We start from the raw sequence: 19,866 nt of genomic DNA on the forward strand, positions 1-19,866 counted from the left end.
GGGATCCTGCTCAGAAAGGAGTCTGCTTCTCCCTCTTCCTCTGCCTCTCCCCGTTCCCTTCTCGTTCTCTCTCTAATAAATAAATAAAATCTTTTAAAAAATGAAATTAAAAATAAAATTTAAAAATATATATAAAAGTGTGATTACTGCAGAGTAAGGGGCCAAAGAACGCTAGGGAGATATAAAAAATTAAGTAAACTCTCTCCTCGGTTCACCAACCGATGTTGAATTTAGATGACCTACGCACACGGAATCCAGGGATAGACTGCCTGGTGCAAATCCCAACTCAATCACCTCTAAGCTATGGGAGTTTAAGCCGGTCACTCAACCTCCCTGTGGCTCGGTTTTCATCATCTATAAAATGGGTGTAATACTACTTCCCACCTCAACAAGCTGTTAAAAGGATTAAATGATTTATTTGTAAAGGGAATAGAATAATGCCTGGTACATAGTAGCCATACAGATATGTCATAAAGACTTAAACTTGCTCATCTCCTGCTACACATGTGTGATGTTGGGGCAGATTTGTATCTTACTACACTAATTCACATATTTCAAAGAAACAGCAGTTATGTATCTCTTACCGTTTGTACTGATGCACACTGCTTGATCGCGCTGCAGAGAGTCGTATCCATTCTGTTTTTCTGCACACACTCCTATACTGTCTCTTCTGTCTGGTTGTCCCACAGTCTCAACTCTGTAAATGAGGTAGAAAGGTCATTAATCTTTTTTTTTTTTTTTTTAGATTTTATTTATTTGACAGAGAGACACAATGAGAGAGGGAACACAAGCAGGGGGAGTGGAAAAGGGAGAAGCAGGCTTCCCGCCGAGCAGGGAGCCTGATGTGGGACTCGATCCCAGGACCCTGGGACCATGACCTGAGCCGAAGGCAGTTGCGCAACAACTGAGCCACCCAGGCGCCCCTCTTTTTTTTTTTTTAACATGTTATCTAACAGTTACTAAGGTTAAAAAGAGCAATCTCATCATAGCTGCTCTTAATAATAGCTAAAAATGATTCCATACTTCCTAAATTCCAGGCACTGATCTAAAAATTTTATATCTATCTATATCAATCATCTCATTGAATTCACCTAACAACCCATAAGGTAGGTGCTATGATTACTGTACCCATTTTATACATGAGAAAAAACAAGATTAAAAAGAGGCTAAATAACTTGACCCTGATCACCTGGCTGAGTGCTGGACCCATGATAGGAATTCAGGCATTCTGACTGTAGGCTCTATGTGAACTATTTACAGCTATGACAATGCATTCCCATTTTATGTTCTGATTCTAGACACAGAGGAAACTTGTCACACTTGCCATTATAAGAAATGTGACTGTTCCTGCCATCACCTAAAGCTTCAACGTGAGAGTCTATGCAATGGTTTGCTTACTGTTTATCAAGTATTTAAAGCCTTTAAAAATAGACATTATAATCTTTAAAAAAATAGATAATATAGTTATTAACATATTTTGGTTGGAGAAATTCATATGTGGAAGGTCTTTTTGTGTTTTAGTCTCAAAATACATCATCATGCACTCTAGAAACAGGGAACTTACATATAAAGTCAACCTATATTTCTACCACCAGATGCATCTTTCCCTCCGTTCCAGAAAGTCAGACTTTGAAGGACAGAAAAAGAAAAATTAGTAAGCAATAGAATGTAGCTGTACCAAGGGAAGATGTATTTATACTTGGTATGGCCTCAAAATGTCTTTTGTTACAAAGTGCCAAACAGGCAGGATCAAAATAAATATGTGGGTGGGTTTCTGAAGTCCTTTCACTTCTAAACCAGCAGTATTTTTTTTTTTTAAGATTTTTTATTTATTGATCAGAGAGAGAGAGAGCACAAGGAGGGGGAGCAGCAGAGGGAGAAGCAGGCTCCCCGAGGAGCAGGGAGCCCGATGCGGGACTCGATCCCAGGATTCCGGGATCATGACCTGAGCCAAAGTCAGACAGACGCTTAACCGGCTGAGCCACCCAGGCGCCCCTAAACCAGTGGTCTTAAGAAGTAAGGGGAAGAGGAGAGTGATGTCAGCAAGATGGCAGATTCATAAGCCCTAGTCCTGCTTCTACCACAGAGACACTACTTTAACAATGATATACAGACCAAAATACCTTTATGAGGTTTCCAGAATCCAGTTAAGAAGCTGCAGTACCTCCAGGGAGTACAAGCTGAAAACAGCTGCACTGAAATGGGTGAGAAGAGAAATTTCACTTCCCCAAGTCAGGGCCTCTCCCAAGCTCCACAGATCAGTGCCTGGTAAGAACACCCCGGCTTCGGACTCTTCCCTTGGGACGGGGAAAGAGAGGAGTGGAGTGTGCATCCAACGTTCCAACTCTTTGGAAGGTTGCCTGAAGGACTGATATCTGTTGTGCCTCCTTTACAGCACTGACAGAACAACCATAGTATGGTTGCCTGAATGCTGCTAAGACCAAAGAAATGTGAGGGGTGGCATCCAAGAGCCAGTACAACTGGGTGTGACTGGGAGCAGGTGCATAACTTGAGGCTCCTCTCTCTCAGAGGAAGAGAGAAGAACGGAATGTGCTTCTGCACCAGCTTTTTACAGGGCTGCTCAAGGGAACGGTACCTGTCTCACTTGATGTGGGCACCGATGGGGAGCTGGCAAACTCTGGATGCCTGGTGGCCACTGAGTACAAGAGAGAACAGGGCTATTTGCTGCTGTTAACATCAGAAAACAGGCAGTGCCACAAACAGGCACCAGAGGGAGCAAGAGATTAGGACCTCCTGAAAGACCCACAAAGCTCTCTAGTTGAGAAATTGCACACACAAGCCCAGGGAAGTCTCATCCTCCCAAAAAAGGTTTCAGAGGCTCCCAGCATCTCTAGCTGAGTTCATTTGTGAGGGTCTTTTCCTGCACGAAACCAGGTCATAAAAACTGGGAGAGGTGGCTGTTTTCTCATATGTATAGATCCCAACACAAAATTATAACACATTTGGAGAAACAGGAAAACATGGGACAAACAAAAAACTAAAATAGATCTCAAAAAATTACCCTAATGGGGGCACTGGGTGGCTCAGTTGGTTGAGCGTCCAACTCTTGATTTCAGTTCAGGTCCTGATCTCGGGGTCGTGAGATCAAGCCCCACGTTGGGCTCTACACTCACCACAGAGTCTACTGGTGATTCTTCCCTCTCCCTTTCCCAACTCGAGCTCACGTGCGCTCTCTCTCTCAAATCAATAACTAAATCTTTTTTAAAATTATCCTAATGAAATGGAGACATGAATTATCTGACAAACAATTCAAAACAAGCATCATAAAGATGCTCTACGAGGTCAAAAATATAAGACATGAGTAAAAAGAATACCAACAAAGAAACAAAAAATATAAAAAAAAAAACCCAAAAAACCTAGACAGTATTTTGGAGCTGAAGAATACAATAATAACTGAAAAATTCACAAGAGAAGTGCAACATCACACAATCAAGCAGAAGAAATTAACATCAAATTAGAAGAGAGGTCATTTGAAATTATCCAACAGCAGGGACAAAAGAAAAAAGAATGAAGAAAGTCTAAGAGACTTATGGAGAAGAGAGAAAGGGGCAGAATGTTCATTTAAGCAAATAATGGCTGAAAACTTCCCAAATATGGAGCAGGGAATGGACATCTAGATTCAAGAAGCCTAATGGACACCAACTGGGATAAACCCAAGAAATCACACTGAAACATATTATAATCAAATTGTCCAAACTCAAAGACTGAGACTTTTAAAGCAGCACTAAAGAAAAGTGACTCATCATGTACTAGGAAGTTCACATAAGACTATGAGTGCGGGCATCTGGGTGGTTCAGTCGGTTAAGTGTCAGACTTTTGATTCCAGCTCAGGTCATGATCTCAGGGTCGTAAGATCAAGCCCCGTGTTGGGCTCTGCACTCAGTGGGGAGTCTGCTTGTTCCTCTCCCTTTCCCTCTGTCCCTCCCCCTGCTATCTCTCAAATAAATAAATAAATAGCAATAAAACAGAAAAGGCCCTCAATGCAGTGAGAAAAAAGAAAAAAACTCCTAATCTGAATAAATTACAAAGTAATTCCTAAAAGCATCTTTCACGAAAACAGCATGTAATAAAGATAAGCACGACATAAAAAGTTTACAAAAGTTGCTCTGAACATGGAATGAACCAGGAAACTAAAGCGCTAATAAATGAGACATAGAATTATTTTCATAGTTCACTAAGAAATAGAATGGAGGTTTAAAATCACTGAATTTTTAAGTTGTAAGACAAGTAGTCAGGACAGTATATACTCAGACACTATTGTAGTTGTTCTCTCACATAAAACCAGTTTTTAAGAAACTATATAAAAAAGAAAAATGCTATACAAGATAATTTATGGTAGGGTACAGTGACTTCCTCTAATGCATGTACAACTGAAATACAATTAATAAAAAATTAATTTATGGACAAGCTACTAGAAATACATACACTGTGCAGAGTAAAGGAGTAGAACGTCCTGGGTAATAATTTTTCTCAAAGGTAAACTGTTATGAGAGAGAACATGGCCCAAAACAGGAGCAATTTCGATGGCAACAAGAGGGCTAATCTGTTATCCCTATTACTCTGCACTTTGGCTAACTCTGATTGTATTTAAGTGACACATCCTCTTTCTTACACGATCTGTAATGTTTTTCTTCGCAGGGAATGCTTGGAGCAAAATTCAAAAATTCAGTTGCTTAGCTAATAAATATATGAAAAATATCCAACTTTATGATAAATACAAGAAATAAAATGAAAATTTTATTTTAGCCTAGCAGCTACAGATTGATTAAAAACAGCAATACTTAATACTGACAAGGATGCAGTGACGTCAGTACCCTCACACTGCTGGAAAGATTGCAAAGTGCTTCCAGGAACACAGCCAGCTAGTCTGTGTGTCACTAATAGGAACACTAGCCCAAAGAATAGAGAATGAGCCATATATCAACAAAGAGGTCATGGCACATCTTGACATGTCAGGAATAAGAAAAAGAAGGGCTGCCTTGTCAAGTCATTGGAAAGGAGGATTTCTGAAATATATCTGAAACAGAAATATATTGCTCACTATACAAATCCTAAAATAGCTGTTACCCTCTCTCAAAACAAACCTGATAACTTGAATAGTCCTCTACTACAGAAATTGGAAATCTTCCAACAAAGAAAATTCTAGGATGGCAAATTGATTGGTGAATTCTACCAAATATTTAAGGAAGAAATAATACTAAATTTACACCAACAGTTCTGGAAACAAAAGAGGAAGAAACATTTCCTGCCTCACTTTGTAAGGCTGGTCAAAACCAAAACCGAAAACATCATAAGAAAAAAGATAAATATCTCTCTCATGAAGAGATATAAAAATCCCCAACAAAAGATTAAAAACCAAATTTAGCAATATATATAAAGATAATATATGACAAAGTGGAGGTTCTCTCGGGAATGCAAAGCTGGTTCAATGTTCAAAAATCTATCATTGTAATTCACCATATTAACAGAAGAAAAACAGTATGATTATGTTAACAGATGTATAAAAATGATGAGACAAAATTAAACATTCACTTATGGATAAAACTCTCAGCAAAGCACAATTAGAAGGGAACTTCCTTTCTTTCTTTCTTTTTAAATTTTATTTATTTGAGAGAGAGAGTGAGTGAGAGAGTGCACAGTCGGGGGAGGAGCAGAGGGAGAGGGAGAAAGAGACTCCCCATTGAGCAGGGAGCCTGATGTGGGACTTGATCCAGGGACTCCAGGATCATGACCTGAGCCGAAGGCAGACGCCCAACCACTGAGCCACCCAAGCACCCCTAGAAGGGCACTTTCTTAACCTGATAGAAGGTATCTACAAAAAACCTACAGCTAGGGCGCCTGGTTGGCTCAGTCAGTAGAGAATGTGATGTTTGATCTCAGGGTTATAAGTTCGAGCCCCACACTGGGTGCAGAGATTACTTAAAAGTAAAACCCTTAAGAAAATAAAACAAACAAAAAAACCCTACAGCTAGCATCATACTTAATGTGAAAGACTGAATGCTTTCCTGCTAAGATGTGGAATAAGCATGTCAGCTTTCAACACTGTTATTCAGAATCATACTTCTTTAGCCAGTGTAATGAGACAAGAAAAAGAGAAATGACAAAACAATGATGAGAGACATTTTTTTAAAAACTAAATTAAGAAATATACCATATCCACAGATTGGAACAATCAAAATATTAAAATACCAATTATTCCCAAATTGATCTAGAGCTTCAAGTCAATCTCAATCAAAATCCCAGTAAAAAAACTTTTCTTAGAAATGGACAAGCTGAATCTAAAGTTAAATAGAAAGAAAGAGGAACTAGGATAACTAAAACAAAAAGAGAATAAGTTGGAAGAATCCTACTACTTGATACCAAGATTTACTATAAAGCTACAATCAAGATTATAGTTCTGGGAAAGGAGAAACACATAGATCAATGAAACAGAGTCCAGAAACAGATCACCACAGATACGGTCAGTTGATTTTTGACAAAGGTGAAAAGGCAATTCAATGGAGAGAGGACAGTCTTTTCAACAAATAGTGCAGGCCTATTGGACCAGATCCTAACCGAAGCCCTATTCAACCCATATCTTACATGTTATACTAAAAGTAAGTCAAGGGGCACCTGGGTGGCTCAGTTGGTTAAGCGGCTGCCTTCAGCTCAGGTCATGATCCCAGGGTCCTGGGATCGAGCCCCACATCGGGCTCTCTGCTTGGCGGGAAGCCTGCTTCTCCCTCTCCCACTCCCCCTGCTTATGTTCTTTCTCTAGCTGTCTGTCTCCCTCTGTCAGTTAAATAAATAAATAAAATCTTTTAAAAATAAATAAATAAAATAAAAGTAACTCAAAATGGCTTATAGATCTGAATGTAAAATTTAAAAACATAAAGCATCTAGAAGAAAACATAGGAAAAAATCTCGTGACCCTGCATTAGGGCAAAGATTTCTCAGATACAACACCAAAAGCACTGGATGAATGGATAAATTGTATTTCGTCAAAATTAACAACTCTACTCTACAAAAAACATTGCTAAGAAAATGAAAAGACAAGCCTCAGACTGGTAAAAAAACAAAACAAAACAAAACACTTTCAAAACACATACTTAACAACAGACTTATATTAATCAAATTTCAATAATAAAAAAATTGCTTTAAATAGGCAATAGATTTGAAAAGACACTTCACCAACGAAGACATACAAATGGCCCATAAGTGAGCACAGGAAAAGATACTATCTTTGGCTATTAAAAAGAAAATTAAAACCACGATAAGGTACAATTACATGTATATAGAATAGCTGAAATTAAAAGCAAAAACAAGGGGCGCCTGGATGGCTCAGTCGTTAAGCATCTGCCTTCAGCTCAGGTCATGATCCCAGGGTCCTGGGATCGAGCCCCACATCGGGCTCCCTGCTCCGCGGGAAGCCTGCTTCTCCCTCTCCCTCTCCCTCTGCTTGTGTTCCCTCTCTCACTGTGTCCCTCTCTGTCAAATAAATAAATAAAATCTTTTTTAAAAAAAAGCAAAAACAAGGGGGCCTTGCTGGCTCGTGAGTTCAAGCCCCGCGTTGGGTGCAAAGACTACTTATAAAAATAAAATAAAATAAAATAAATTTTTAAAAAAGTGAAAACTAAACAACTGACAATACTAGATGTGAGCAGGGATGAAGAACAACTGAAAATCTCATACATGCTGGGGGGAATGTAAAATGGCACAGTCACTCTGGAACATAGTTTGACAGTTCCTTAGACAGATAAACAAACACAGTATGACCCAGAAATCACAATCCTAGATATTCATTTAATCTAAATGTTTTCATCTAAAAACTCTCAAATTAGTATCTCCAGCCTGGCTCTCTCCACTGAACTCCAGATTTGTGTATCCAACTGTCTACTCCACATCTTCATTTGTAGGTCCAACAAGGGACTCAAATTTAATTTGTGAAAGAACAAACTGATTATTCACCCAGAAATATGCTCCTCCTACAGTCTTATAGACCTCAGTAAATGACAATTCTGTCCCAACTGTTACTTACACCAAAAACCCTGCAGTCACACTTGACTCACTTACCACAAACAATCCACCAGTAAATCCTGTCAGTCCTTCCTTTAAAATATATCCAGATTCAGGGACGCCTGGATGGCTCAGTTGGTTAAGCATCTGCCTTCAGCTCAGGCCATGATCCCAGAGTCCTGGGATCAAGCCCCGCACTGGGCTCCCTGCTCAGCAGGGAGTCTACTTCTCCCTCTACCCCCCTCTCTCATGCTCTCTCTCTCAAATAAAATCTTAAAAAAAAAATAAAATAGAAGTAACTTTTCCTTCCTCCATATTGCACAGCATCTGGATGTTTTTTTTTAAGATTTTATTTATTCACTTATTTGTGTGAGAGAGAGAGAGAACATGCGAGTAGGGGAAGGAACAGAGGGAGAGGGATAAGCAGATTCCATGCTGAGCTCCGAGCCTGACTCGGGGCTCAATCTCATGACCCTGAGATCATGACCTGAGCTGAAATCAGCAGTTAATCCACTGAGCCACCCAGGCACTGCCCCTGGATCTTTCTTATACTAATTTATAAATGTCCTACTCTATATTGAGTCAAAGATTCTGTTTTTGTTTTTGTTTTTGTTTTCTTTTTCTTAAACTTCACATTCCTGGCAATACCAAATACTATAGATACCATCTGAACGGAGTAAAGGTTGAATGAAATGATTAGCGTAATGAGACTGGAGTTGATCAGATCTGTCCTTACATTTAAAAATAAGTAGTTTAAGACAGATAAAGTATGGATGGGAAAAAGGCCTAAGAAACATTCCTTAGATTATTTGGAAGAACTGTTATATGTGACCACTTTAAAGCAGATACACCTTCATGATACCATGGAACCCCCCATCCACAGACAAACTAAAAGCTAGGGTATAGAATCTGAAAGGAGATCTACTTAGGAAACCAGCTGTCTTACCTCACCCAAGTCTATATAATCAAGAGTCTGTGGGGAAAATTCTGCTGTCTGGCATTCCCATGTCTGTCATAAGAGCCAAACTCTAACCTAAAGGACTAATACCCTATTTCTAGAGGGGACAACTTTGGCAAAAAGTAAAACCCAGCAAAGCTGGATTCTCCCCAGGACAATGCATTCTGTCTTAATATAAGGAGAAACCAACAAGATTTCAAAGACCCTAAGTTAACTTTTTTTTTTTTAAGTTTATTTATTGATGTAATCTCTATACCCAATGTGGGGCTCGAACTCATGATCCTGGGTCAAGAGTTGCATGCTCCTTTGAATGAGCCAGACAGGTACCCCAAAACAAATTAACTTCTTAATCCTAGTAGGGACTATGCCCTATTCCTAATCTTCCCAGGAATGATTAATTAGTAAGATTTTTTTTTTTAATATAAGGAGCTAACAGAATTGAAGATATACCTGGTGATGACAGAGACCAGTCTTATACAGAAAAAGAAAGATCTCCTCAAGCTTAAACGTATTCAGAAAAGGTCATGCTAACACTTAACCAAACAAAGGTGAGCATTAAACCAAGTGACCCCTTTCTAACAGCTATCAATCATAGCATTTCTAAAATAAAGCCCCCCAATTCTTTGACACTTCTGCCATCAAAAAGTGGGGCCTATGTCCCTTCTCTGGGATCTAGGCTCTGAATGAAGGGTAAAATGTGGTAGAAGTGATATTATGTCATTTTCTAGGCCCAGGCCTTAAAAAACTGGCGGCTTCTGCAGCTTCCACTTCCTATCTCTTCGGATGCTCAATCTTGGCACCCAGCCACCATGCTGTGAGGAAGCCCAAGCAGCCCACAGAGATGCCTACACCGAGAGACAACTAGAACCAGAATCCATTTGCCAGCCATGTGAGTGGGCCATTTTGAAAGTAGATCCACTCCAGCTACTGACACAGAAGAAGAGATGAGCTGTCCTTGCCAAGCTCTGCAAACTACAGTTTCCTTTTTTTTTTTTCTTAAAGATTTTGTTTATTTATTTGACAGAGAGAGACAGGGAGAGTGGGAACACAAGCAGGGGGAGAGGGAGAGGGAGAAGCAGGCTTCCCGCCGAGCAGGGAGCCCGATGTGGGGCTCAATCCCAGGACCCTGGGGTCATGACCCGAGCCGAAGGCAGACACTTAACTACTGAGCCACCCAGGCGCCCCAAACTGCAGTTTCTTGAGCAAAATAAATGACTATTGTTTTAAGCATCTGAGTTTTGGGGTGGTTTGTTACACAGCAATCAATAACTGTTTAACTGTGTGGCGCCTGGGTGGCTCAGTTGGTTAAGCGACTGCCTTCAGCTCAGGTCATGATCCCAGGGCCCTGGGATAGAGCCCCACATCGGGCGCCCTGCTCGGCAGGGAGCCCGCTTCTCCCTCTCCCACTCCCCGCTCCTTGTGTTCCCTCTCTCGCTGTGTCTCTGTCAAATAAATAAATAAAATCTTAAAAAAAAAAAATGTTTAACTGTAACATTAATTTTTTATGTTCTTTTAAAGAAAAAGTTTATTAATAAAAAATAGCCTATTGGCCTTTGATTTACCACCTCAGGTGACCTGTGGGAGGCAGGCAGCACAGGGTTAAGAGCACAGACTTTCAGGGCTAGACTGGCAGGATTCAAATACTGGCAAGTCCCATGGTCCCTGTGCTTCTTTTTCTTCCTATGTAAAAGGAAGACAATAACCTCCTAGGCTATGAGGATTAAAGCAGGCTATTTGAAAGGATGCTGTTTTAAAGAAAGGAGGTGGTAGAGAAGAGAAAGTAAAAGTTTGGTTTAAAAAAAAAATGGTAAGATCAGCAAATCTTGGAAGCAAGGAAAGGGAAAGTAGGAATGTTCAGACAGAAAATCAAGGAGAGGCCTAGCAGGAGGGGGTTGCTTAGCAGACCTGGCTACCAAATGAAAGTGGGCTCTAGAGACTGATAGAGCCTGCCAGTAACAGGTTACTTGGTTTCCACAGCTCTACCCATTCCAGCAACTTCAGCATTCCAGCAACTTCAGCAGGAATAGACTGGGCTGAGCAACAGGGCACTGCCTTCAGAAGCATAATCTTCTTTCTAACTGTGAGGCCTTCAGACACGCCAAAAAACTGAATAAAGTTTACATTTACTCAAGTAGACCCATCTGCCCCCTCCCCCATACAGGCCGCCCTCCACCCCCCAATCTTCTGAATTCATTGCTGATGCCTGCAATTCCTTCCAACAGGGACAGAAGACGTTTTCATTCCACGTTCAAAAGAAAAATGACAAAAATGCAAAGGTCTGGCTACAATAATAGTGAGTCAAACGAAGTTTCTGTTAATCACCCCAAGTGGGGCCCGGCCAGACATCTCTGGGAGAAGAGGAAGAACTAAAGGTTTATTGAGGCCTACTAAATGTCACACCATGGTCCACGGATAGGAAGTGGATTTACATCAATTTGGGTAATTTCCAATGTCTTAAATATTTATTGAATAATAGGAAAAAACAAACCTAAGTATGCCATCCATCAGACCTTCCCATGTTCACAGAGGAAGGATTTAAAAGCAGGAGAGCATCAGGCCATCACCAGCTGGGGGGAAGGTCATAGAGGAGGGAAAAGGAAAAGAGCTAAAGGATACTGACGTAGAGAAACTGTAGATTCCAACACCAACCAGAATCACATTTACTCTCCCATGAAGAAGACAAAATGAAAAGATATAGAGTAGCTTTGCCATTTACCAGTTATGTGACTTTGGGTAAGTGACTTAACTTCTGTGCGCCTCAGTATCCTCATCCCTAAAATGGGTTATTTCATTGGGCTACTGTAAGAATCAAATGAGTTGATATAAGTAAAGTGCTTAAAACAGTACCTCATGCGTAATAAATGCTATTTAATTATTAACTGCAATTATTATTACTATGATTGCTATTCTTATTGTCTGAGATATCTGACCTGAATGTATCAACTCAGGAAGCCCTATCATCACATGGGAGCACACTGTTCTCAGGAGACTCACTAATGGCAGTATATAAACAAAGGACATAAGCAGAAAAAGCGTTTGTCAGCATACAAAACTCAAGAATTCCCCTTTGGGGAATAACTAAGTGGACTTCAGGTACTAGACTCTTTATTTCTCCCTCTCTTTGTTGGTATTTTTCTGGTCATTGAGTCATTCTTCATAATATAAGGGGTGAGAGGAGATGTCAAAATGAGACAAAGTGTAAACTAGTGCATTCTGAGAACTGTTGACAGTTCAAATGACTTGGCTGGTGGAGAACACGGCCACATTAGCTTACATAAAGCTTTCAGTTACTCTCCATGCTTCATATGACAAGGGACTGAGATGAGAACAACAACAGGAACTTGGAGCAAGCGTTCACCATAAAACCTCATGATCTCAAGACCTAAAAATTAGAGGACAGTTTGCTTCCCTGATTTTCCACATCAAAACTGGGCTTTGTGGGTGCCTGAGTACTCAGTAGGGTGAGCATCTGCCTTCAGCTCAGGTCATGATCTCAGGGTCCTGGGATCGAGTCCCACATCAGGCTCCCTGCTCAGTGGGGAGTCTGTTTCTCCCTTTCATTCTCCCTCTGTGCTCTTCCTCTCTCTCTCAAATAAATAAAATATTTAAAACAACACAAAACAGAAAAAACAAAACTGGGCTTTGCTTTCTAGGAAGAGCTATTCAGAAATAGGACCATCTCAGAACATGAAAACAAGGAAATTATTCTAATACAAGAAGAAATGGATAAAGAAATAGAAAACTGATTGGTGGTAGGAGCGCTTGCTTTCAGTTTTATTTTTTTTTATTTTTTTATTTTTTTTTTTTAAAGATTTTATTTATTTATTTGAGACAGAGAGAATGAGAGACAGAGAACATGAGAGGGAGGAGGGTCAGAGGGAGAAGCAGACTCCCCGCCGAGCAGGGAGCCCGATGCGGGACTCGATCCCGGGACTCCAGGATCATGACCTGAGCCGAAGGCAGTTGCTTAACCAACTGAGCCACCCAGGCGCCCTTCAGTTTTATTTTACAGAGAATTACATACATATATATATGTATGTACACATATATTTTATAGAGAATTATATACATTATGTATGTAATTCTCAGTACGTTTACACTGACAGGTTGTCTCTCACAGACACCTGCTCACATTGATTCACAAAGGAAAAAAATTCTTGGCCTCTGATTTTTTATGACTGACTTCTGAGAGGTAGTCTACTTACCTCTATCTCCCAAGAAGAAAAGAGACACAAACATAATAAGTACGTGCTATGTATCAGGCATAAGCAAGACATCTTATATACTTTATCTCAGTTCATTTTCATAATAGCTCTATGAACACATCTGAGAAAACCAAAGCAAAGAGAAATGAGGAACTCTCCCCAAAGTAACACTGCCTATAAATGATGAAATAAACTCAAGTCTACTTTGAATCCAAAGCTCACATGTGTTCTATGCACGTCACTTTACTGCCTAAGCCATGACAAACATACTGTAAGATCTACTTGCCTGAATGTCAATGTCTGCCCACAGAAATAAGTTGGAGCGCTGGAGTAGAGCACACCCGAGGATTCAGAATCATTCCGGAGGGCTATATTTCTTCGACTACTCAGGCTGTACCCCTCAAAGCCAGCTGTCCACTCTTTTTAGGAAGCAAAGATATCGAAAATTATTAAAACCTTTTGAGGTATATCTTCAACACAGATACATTAAATAAAACTTGGAAGCAGAAGAGGCTACTCTTAGGGGTCACGGACAAGTCCCATAAAAGAAGAGATTCAGTGACAGGGTATCCTGGTTAATCCTAAAAATCACAAAAAATGTGTTAGTCTATTCCTGCATAATTCTGGCAGGAATAGATGGAAGATCAATGAGTATTATCTCCTGTCTAATGAAATCAGGGTAAAGCATAATTGTTTGAGCTTACTCCAACCTGATTAACAGCTAATTAACAAATGAGTCTGAATATTTTAAAATAGTAATACAGGACAGACCAAATTCAAATCATAAGACCTCCATCCAGAAAGTAATTGAAGGTTTGGAAAAATCAGTACCCATTTTTTTTTTTTTTTAATCAGTATCCTGTTGCAACACTTAAAATCTTTGGATTTAGGGGATGCTAACAATCCTGCCTGACACTATTTTTGGACTCGAGATAAGAACCGATGAAAATGTCTCAAGATTCACGTGAAGTAATTTGAACAGAAGATGTTTCATGTTGTTCTCACCGACGCAGGTTTTACCGAGAGAAAACCCAGCTGTCAGTGTGCGAACTTGAGCGCAGGCACCAGCGTCCCGAGACATCGTTAGGCTTCGGAGTGAGAAAGCAACATACCATGAGGCACCAACGTGGAGTGACCCATTTGGGGGACGCTCCAAGGACTCCACTCCTGTCGGCCATCTCCTCGGGCACACACTCTGAACTGATAATCAACGTTGGGGTCTATGTGCAACACTATGAACTCAGTTTCAGAGCCTACGTATACGTCCTCAAAATGATTTGAAGTGCATTTGCGGAACTGGAGCCTGTAATCCTGGGCTGTAAAGTCATCATCCACCTAAGGAGAAAGGCTTTGTGTTAGATAAAAATCAGGGAACAACTCCCCTGCTTGTGTTCCCTCTCTTGCTCTATCAAAAAATAAAATCTTTAAAAAAAAAAATCAGGGGCGCCTGGGTGGCTCAGTTGGTTAAGCGACTGCTTTCGGCTCAGGTCATGATCCTGGAGTCCCTGGATCGAGTCCCGCATCGGGCTCTCTGCTCAGCAGGGAGCCTGCTTCTCCCTCTGACCCTCCCCCTTCTCATGTGCTCTCTCTCTCTCTCATTCTCTCTGTCTCAAATAAATAAATAAAATCTTAAAAAAAAAAAAATCAGGGAACAGTTTCTCTCAGCATCATGGTTTAAGAATTCTGGGGCCGAGCACAGAAGCCCACGTGCTGAATTTGGGCTACTCTCAGGAAGGTCATAGGAAATATGTCAACATTACTGCCCTTTTCTTTATTGAACCATGTGTTATATACCCCCAGTCTGATTTGCAGAACTCGGCTTCCTTTGAAGAAATGGCATGTTCTCTTTTTCTTTCTTTTTAAAGATTTATTTATTCATTCTAAAAGAGAGGAGCGAGCACAAGCAGGGAGGGGCGGAGGGCGAAGGACAGAGAGAAAATCCCCAAAAAGAGTCCCCACTGAGTGTGGAGCCTGTTGCAGGGCTCGATCCCAGGACCCTGAGATCACAACCTAAGCCAAAATCAAGAGCTGCCCACTTAACCGACTGAGCCACCCTAGCACTCCGAAATGGCATGTTTTCTACACCATAATGCCAAAGATAAAATATTGGAAACTCAAAGATAAGAATCCCACAACTGGGGTGCCTGGGTGGCTCAGTTGTTAAGCGTCTGCCTTCAGCTCAGGTCATGATCCCAGGGTCCTGGGATCAAGCCCCGCATCGGGCTCCCTGCTCAGCACTTCTCAGCACTTCTCCCTCTCCCGCTCCCCTGCTTGTGTTCCCTCTCTCACTGTCTCTCTGTCAAATAAATAAATAAAATCTTTAGAAAACAAAAAAAAGAATCCCACAACTACATCATTCACAAAACCAAGATAATTAATACCCAGAATATATATAGGACTCCTTTAAAACTTAATAGGGGAGGAACCACCCAATAAGAGAATGTACAAAAGGCACAAATAAACATGGAATTAGAAATATACGTAACCAAAAATACATAAAAGTATTTAACCAAATTTGTAATATGGACAATGCAATCTGAAACCAGAATGAGATACCATACTGGCAAAAATGTAAAGTGTGACAATACCAAGTTTTGGTCAGGATGCAGAGTGCCGGGAACACTGCTGGTAGAAGGAAACATTGAAAATAATTTGGTATTTCTTTCCTTTTTTTTTTTAGAGTGGAGAATTTTTTTTTTTTTTTAAGATTTTATTTATTTATTTGACAGAGAGAGACACAGCAAGAGAGGGAACACAAGCAGGGAGAGTGGGAGAGGGAGAAGCAGGCTTTCCGCTGAGCAGGGAACCCGATGCGGGGCTCGATCCCAGGACTCTGGGATCATGACCTGAGCCAAAGGCAGATGCTTAATGACTAAGCCACCCAGGCACCCCCGAAATTTGGTATTTCTAGTAGAGTATAGATCCAGTACTCTAGGACCTCATAATTTTACTGGATATATACTTGAGGAAAAATTCTTATACATGTACACAAGGGAACATGAATACTAATGTTTATAGCAAAAAAAAAAGGAAACTCTAGATCCATTGACAGGGAAAAGAATAAAAATGAAATAAGAGTGTTTGTTTTAAACCAACAAAAAAAATCTCTATTTTTTTCTTCTATAACAAGGCCTCAGCAAAAAAATCCATTTAAGGGGTGCCTGGGTGGCTCAGTTGGTTAAGCTTCCGACTCTCGGTTTCGGCTCAGGTCTGATCTCAAGGTGGTGAGATGCAGCCCCATGTTGGGCCCCTCTCCCCTGCTTGGCAGGGGGTCTGCTTGAGTTTCTCTCTCCCTCTCCTTCTGCCCCTCTCCCCTTTTCTCTCTCTCAAGGAAATAAATAAATCTTTAAGAAGAAATCCATTTAGGGGCACTTGGGTGGCTCAGTTGGTTAAATGTCCGCCTTAGGCTCAGGTCATGATCTCAGGGTCCTGGGATCGAGTCCTGTGTTGGGCTCGCTGCTCAGTGGGGAGTGCTTGTCCTTCTCCCTCTGCCCCTCCCCCTGCTCATGATCTCTCTCAAATAAATAAATACAATCTTTAAAAAAAAATCCATTTAAGAAAAATCAATCATTTCCAGAAGCTGAGCACCCATTCTGAATGATGTATTTGTCAACAGCCAAGACACTTATGATTCATTTGGACATGGTTTCTATCTACAATATGGTAACTCATATACATAACATGATTTAATACAGAAAATTCCCAGCAATGCTGAGAATGTGACGAAACCACATTTTAGGATTTTTTTTTTTTAAGATTTTATTTAGGGCGCCTGGGTGGCTCAGTTGGTTGAGTGACTGCCTTTGGCTCAGGATGATCCTGGAGTCCTGGGATCGAGTCCCATGTTGGGCTCCCTGCTCGGCGCGGGGTTTGCTTCTCCCTCTGACCCTCTTCCCTCTCTTGCTATCTGTCTCTCATTCTCTCTCTCTCTCAAATAAATAAATAAAACCTTAAAAAAAAAATTTAAAGATTTTATTTATTTATTTGAGAAAGTGAGAGAGTGAGAGAGAGAGAGCACAAACAGGTGGAGGAGCAGAGGGAGAGGGAGAAGCAGGCTCCCCACTGAGCAGGGAGCCCCATGCAGGGCTCCATCCCAGGACTCTGGGATCATGACCTGAGCCGAAGACAGATGCTCAACTGACTGAGCCATCCAAGCGTCCCTAGGATTTTACTTCAGAAGCATTAGTTCAGTGTGGAACAGAAAATATCAGGGACCCAATATTCGTTATCATCTTTTGGCTTTTGTAATCAACAGAAATGGGAGAGATCTTCAACTTACTAAGGGTTAAGTTTGGGAAATCTGTGATGGAAAACACTGCTGTGATACAGAGATTCTTAAAGGTACCTTCACAACTATTTACCTCAAACTGAAGAGCTACCTGCTTTCAAGTTCCCTGTGACTTTAATTGTAAAGCAAAAGGGACTTTTGTTTGTGAAGAGAAGAAAACGTTCAAAGGTAGTTAATAAAAAAACCTAAAAGACCCTCAGACCTCAAATCCATAACGCTGAAGTCACATCTACAAGTCTTAATTACACACCTTACACCATCGAACAATGATGCCTCCCGGTTTCTCTATTAGCTCTTCGATCTGTACTGGTGGGCGAGATGCTACTGTTCCATGCTTGAAAATGTGGTCTTTCACTATGTTCAGAACTGAATCATCCAACTGAGCAGACAAACAAGGCACATCAACCAGTAAAGGCACTTCTGGTAAGCTGAGGAAACAAAGCTTATGTGTTTATGAGGCTCTTAACTGAGGATTAAAAATATGAATCATAGTTTAGATCAGTCACATATGACATAAAGATGCTAAAGCCCTCAGGAAATAATGCTAATGGCAGTAGGGGCTTTGGAAGACAGATTCTCTTCCCAAATAAATATAAGCAAGAAAAGAGAAAATTGGTAGGATCACCACTGTCAAGTTTATACCAAAAAATCAGTTTCAGTATGCTCAGAATTTCTAAAATTTAGTAATTCTCTTACACACTAGAATTGAAGAAAATCTACAGTAATACTATGCCAAAACTCACAATCGCTACTGTTTCATACCACTAATACTGGTATTGGGCAATGAACCTTGATATATATATTCTCTATCTCATTTACTCAGAATCTTTAATAAGGGGGGAAAAAAAAGCAGGCAGTTTAAATGCATAAAACTAAGCCTGAACGGCACCAACTCCTTTACCTGTCCAACTGAATGTGTGAGGCCTTTTTGGTAAAGTTCCACAGTTTTTCATTCTGTTCTCCTACGCCACCAAGAATGGCAATCTCCCCTACAATCAAGAATGAGAGAATAAATACAGCAAAAAAACGGTCACATTATAAAGTAATCACTATAGCCCATGTCTAGGTGGGTCTCTGGTTTTCTCACAAATAATTCTTAAGTGATTCCACAGTCAAGTTCCCAAAAAGTAAAAGTAGAAACTATTTTAGAAGTGACTCTAAGGTGAAGCTCACAAAGAAAAGGGGTACACAATGGTAACATTTTACCAGAGATGGAAGATTCTGCTCTACACAAAGAAATCTGGTTTGTCGACCAATTTTATACAAAGGAGAAGGTCCAGGTCCTTTTTTCCATCGCTCCTACAGAATCTTCATTTACAGAACTCCAACAGGAGTTACCCTGATAGAAAAATAGGGCACGGGGTCTTTTTTTTTTTTTTTTTAATTTCTTTGAGAGAGACAGAAAATAGGGGGGAGGGGGAGAGGGAGAGGCAGACTCCCCGCTGAGCAGGGAGCCCGATGCAGGGCTTGATCCCAGGACCCAGGGATCATGACCTGAGCCTAAGGTAGACATTTAACTGACTGAGCCACCCAGGCGCCCCATGGGCAAGGGGTCTTATAAAGTCAAATGATACAGCTGTTTTCCTAAAAGAATATCACATATTAGAAATTATTCCACAGAAAAATAAAAAGGAAAAGCTATCTAAAGACATTAAAAAAAATGACCAACTTCTATGTCCTTCCACAGCCCCAAAGAAATACTACCAGAACTCTTTTCCATCTGAATGTGCCCTGGAGTGACTTAAGTTTTTTGGGACCACATGACATGACATTCTCCATCACCAAAAGGAAAACAGGGCATATTGAACACTGCCTCAAAGTCCTCAAAATTCCATAAATAAGTTTTTATCCCTTGGGAGGGAGGAAAGAGACTGAAATTCAGAATATTTCTGAAGTATAAAAACATTTAAGCATCAGATGCTGTAACAAACAAGTTTGTGCCTCAAAGGATTTATTTTCTAAAATAAAAACATTTCTCAGTCCTCAGGGTGATGGGTGTACACTTCTGCCCTGTGAACTGCTTCTGGGTTTGTTTCCAAATGCAAAGTCTCCCGGGAAAGACACTCTGTAGCCCCACTAAAAAGAATTCTCTCGAAGGCACTGTTACGGTTAGTGGCAGATAAGCAGTTCTCACTGAAGATGAGACAAAATGTCATTAGCATGTAAAGATAACAGCAGTGCCACATTCTAAATGGGACTAAAAGGGGATGAATTTCCAGTCAGAGTGACAGCCTTGTGAGCCATGCACCCTCTTCACCCCATGCCACCATCGGCACGCAGTGTGGGATGGGCGGTATTCAGTCTCTGGCTCCTTTTTCCTCAGTCATCCTTTCAATGCTGGCGGCCTCTGCCACCCTCTCTTCTCATATCATACACCAGCTTTGGAAGATTTACTTACT

General features: G+C 40.7%; 1 protein-coding gene across 1 annotated transcript in view; it reads right to left on the reverse strand.

The window, feature by feature from the left end:
* The window catches only part of CRLF3 (cytokine receptor like factor 3), a 36,511-nt gene that overhangs the window by 2,185 nt on the left and 14,460 nt on the right, over positions 1 to 19,866 (reverse strand). Inside the window, exons 3-7 of the mRNA XM_035027777.1 lie at positions 18,369 to 18,456; positions 17,718 to 17,895; positions 14,292 to 14,514; positions 13,466 to 13,598; positions 585 to 697 (exon numbers count right to left, since the gene is read on the reverse strand). Of these exons, the coding sequence (XP_034883668.1) occupies positions 585 to 697; positions 13,466 to 13,598; positions 14,292 to 14,514; positions 17,718 to 17,895; positions 18,369 to 18,456 (735 nt within the window). The remainder of the gene's footprint in view (positions 1 to 584; positions 698 to 13,465; positions 13,599 to 14,291; positions 14,515 to 17,717; positions 17,896 to 18,368; positions 18,457 to 19,866) is intronic.

Source organism: Mirounga leonina, unplaced genomic scaffold (assembly GCF_011800145.1).
Source record: "Mirounga leonina isolate KUSES-001 unplaced genomic scaffold, KU_Mleo_1.0 Mir_200, whole genome shotgun sequence".
Taxonomy (NCBI): domain Eukaryota; kingdom Metazoa; phylum Chordata; class Mammalia; order Carnivora; family Phocidae; genus Mirounga; species Mirounga leonina.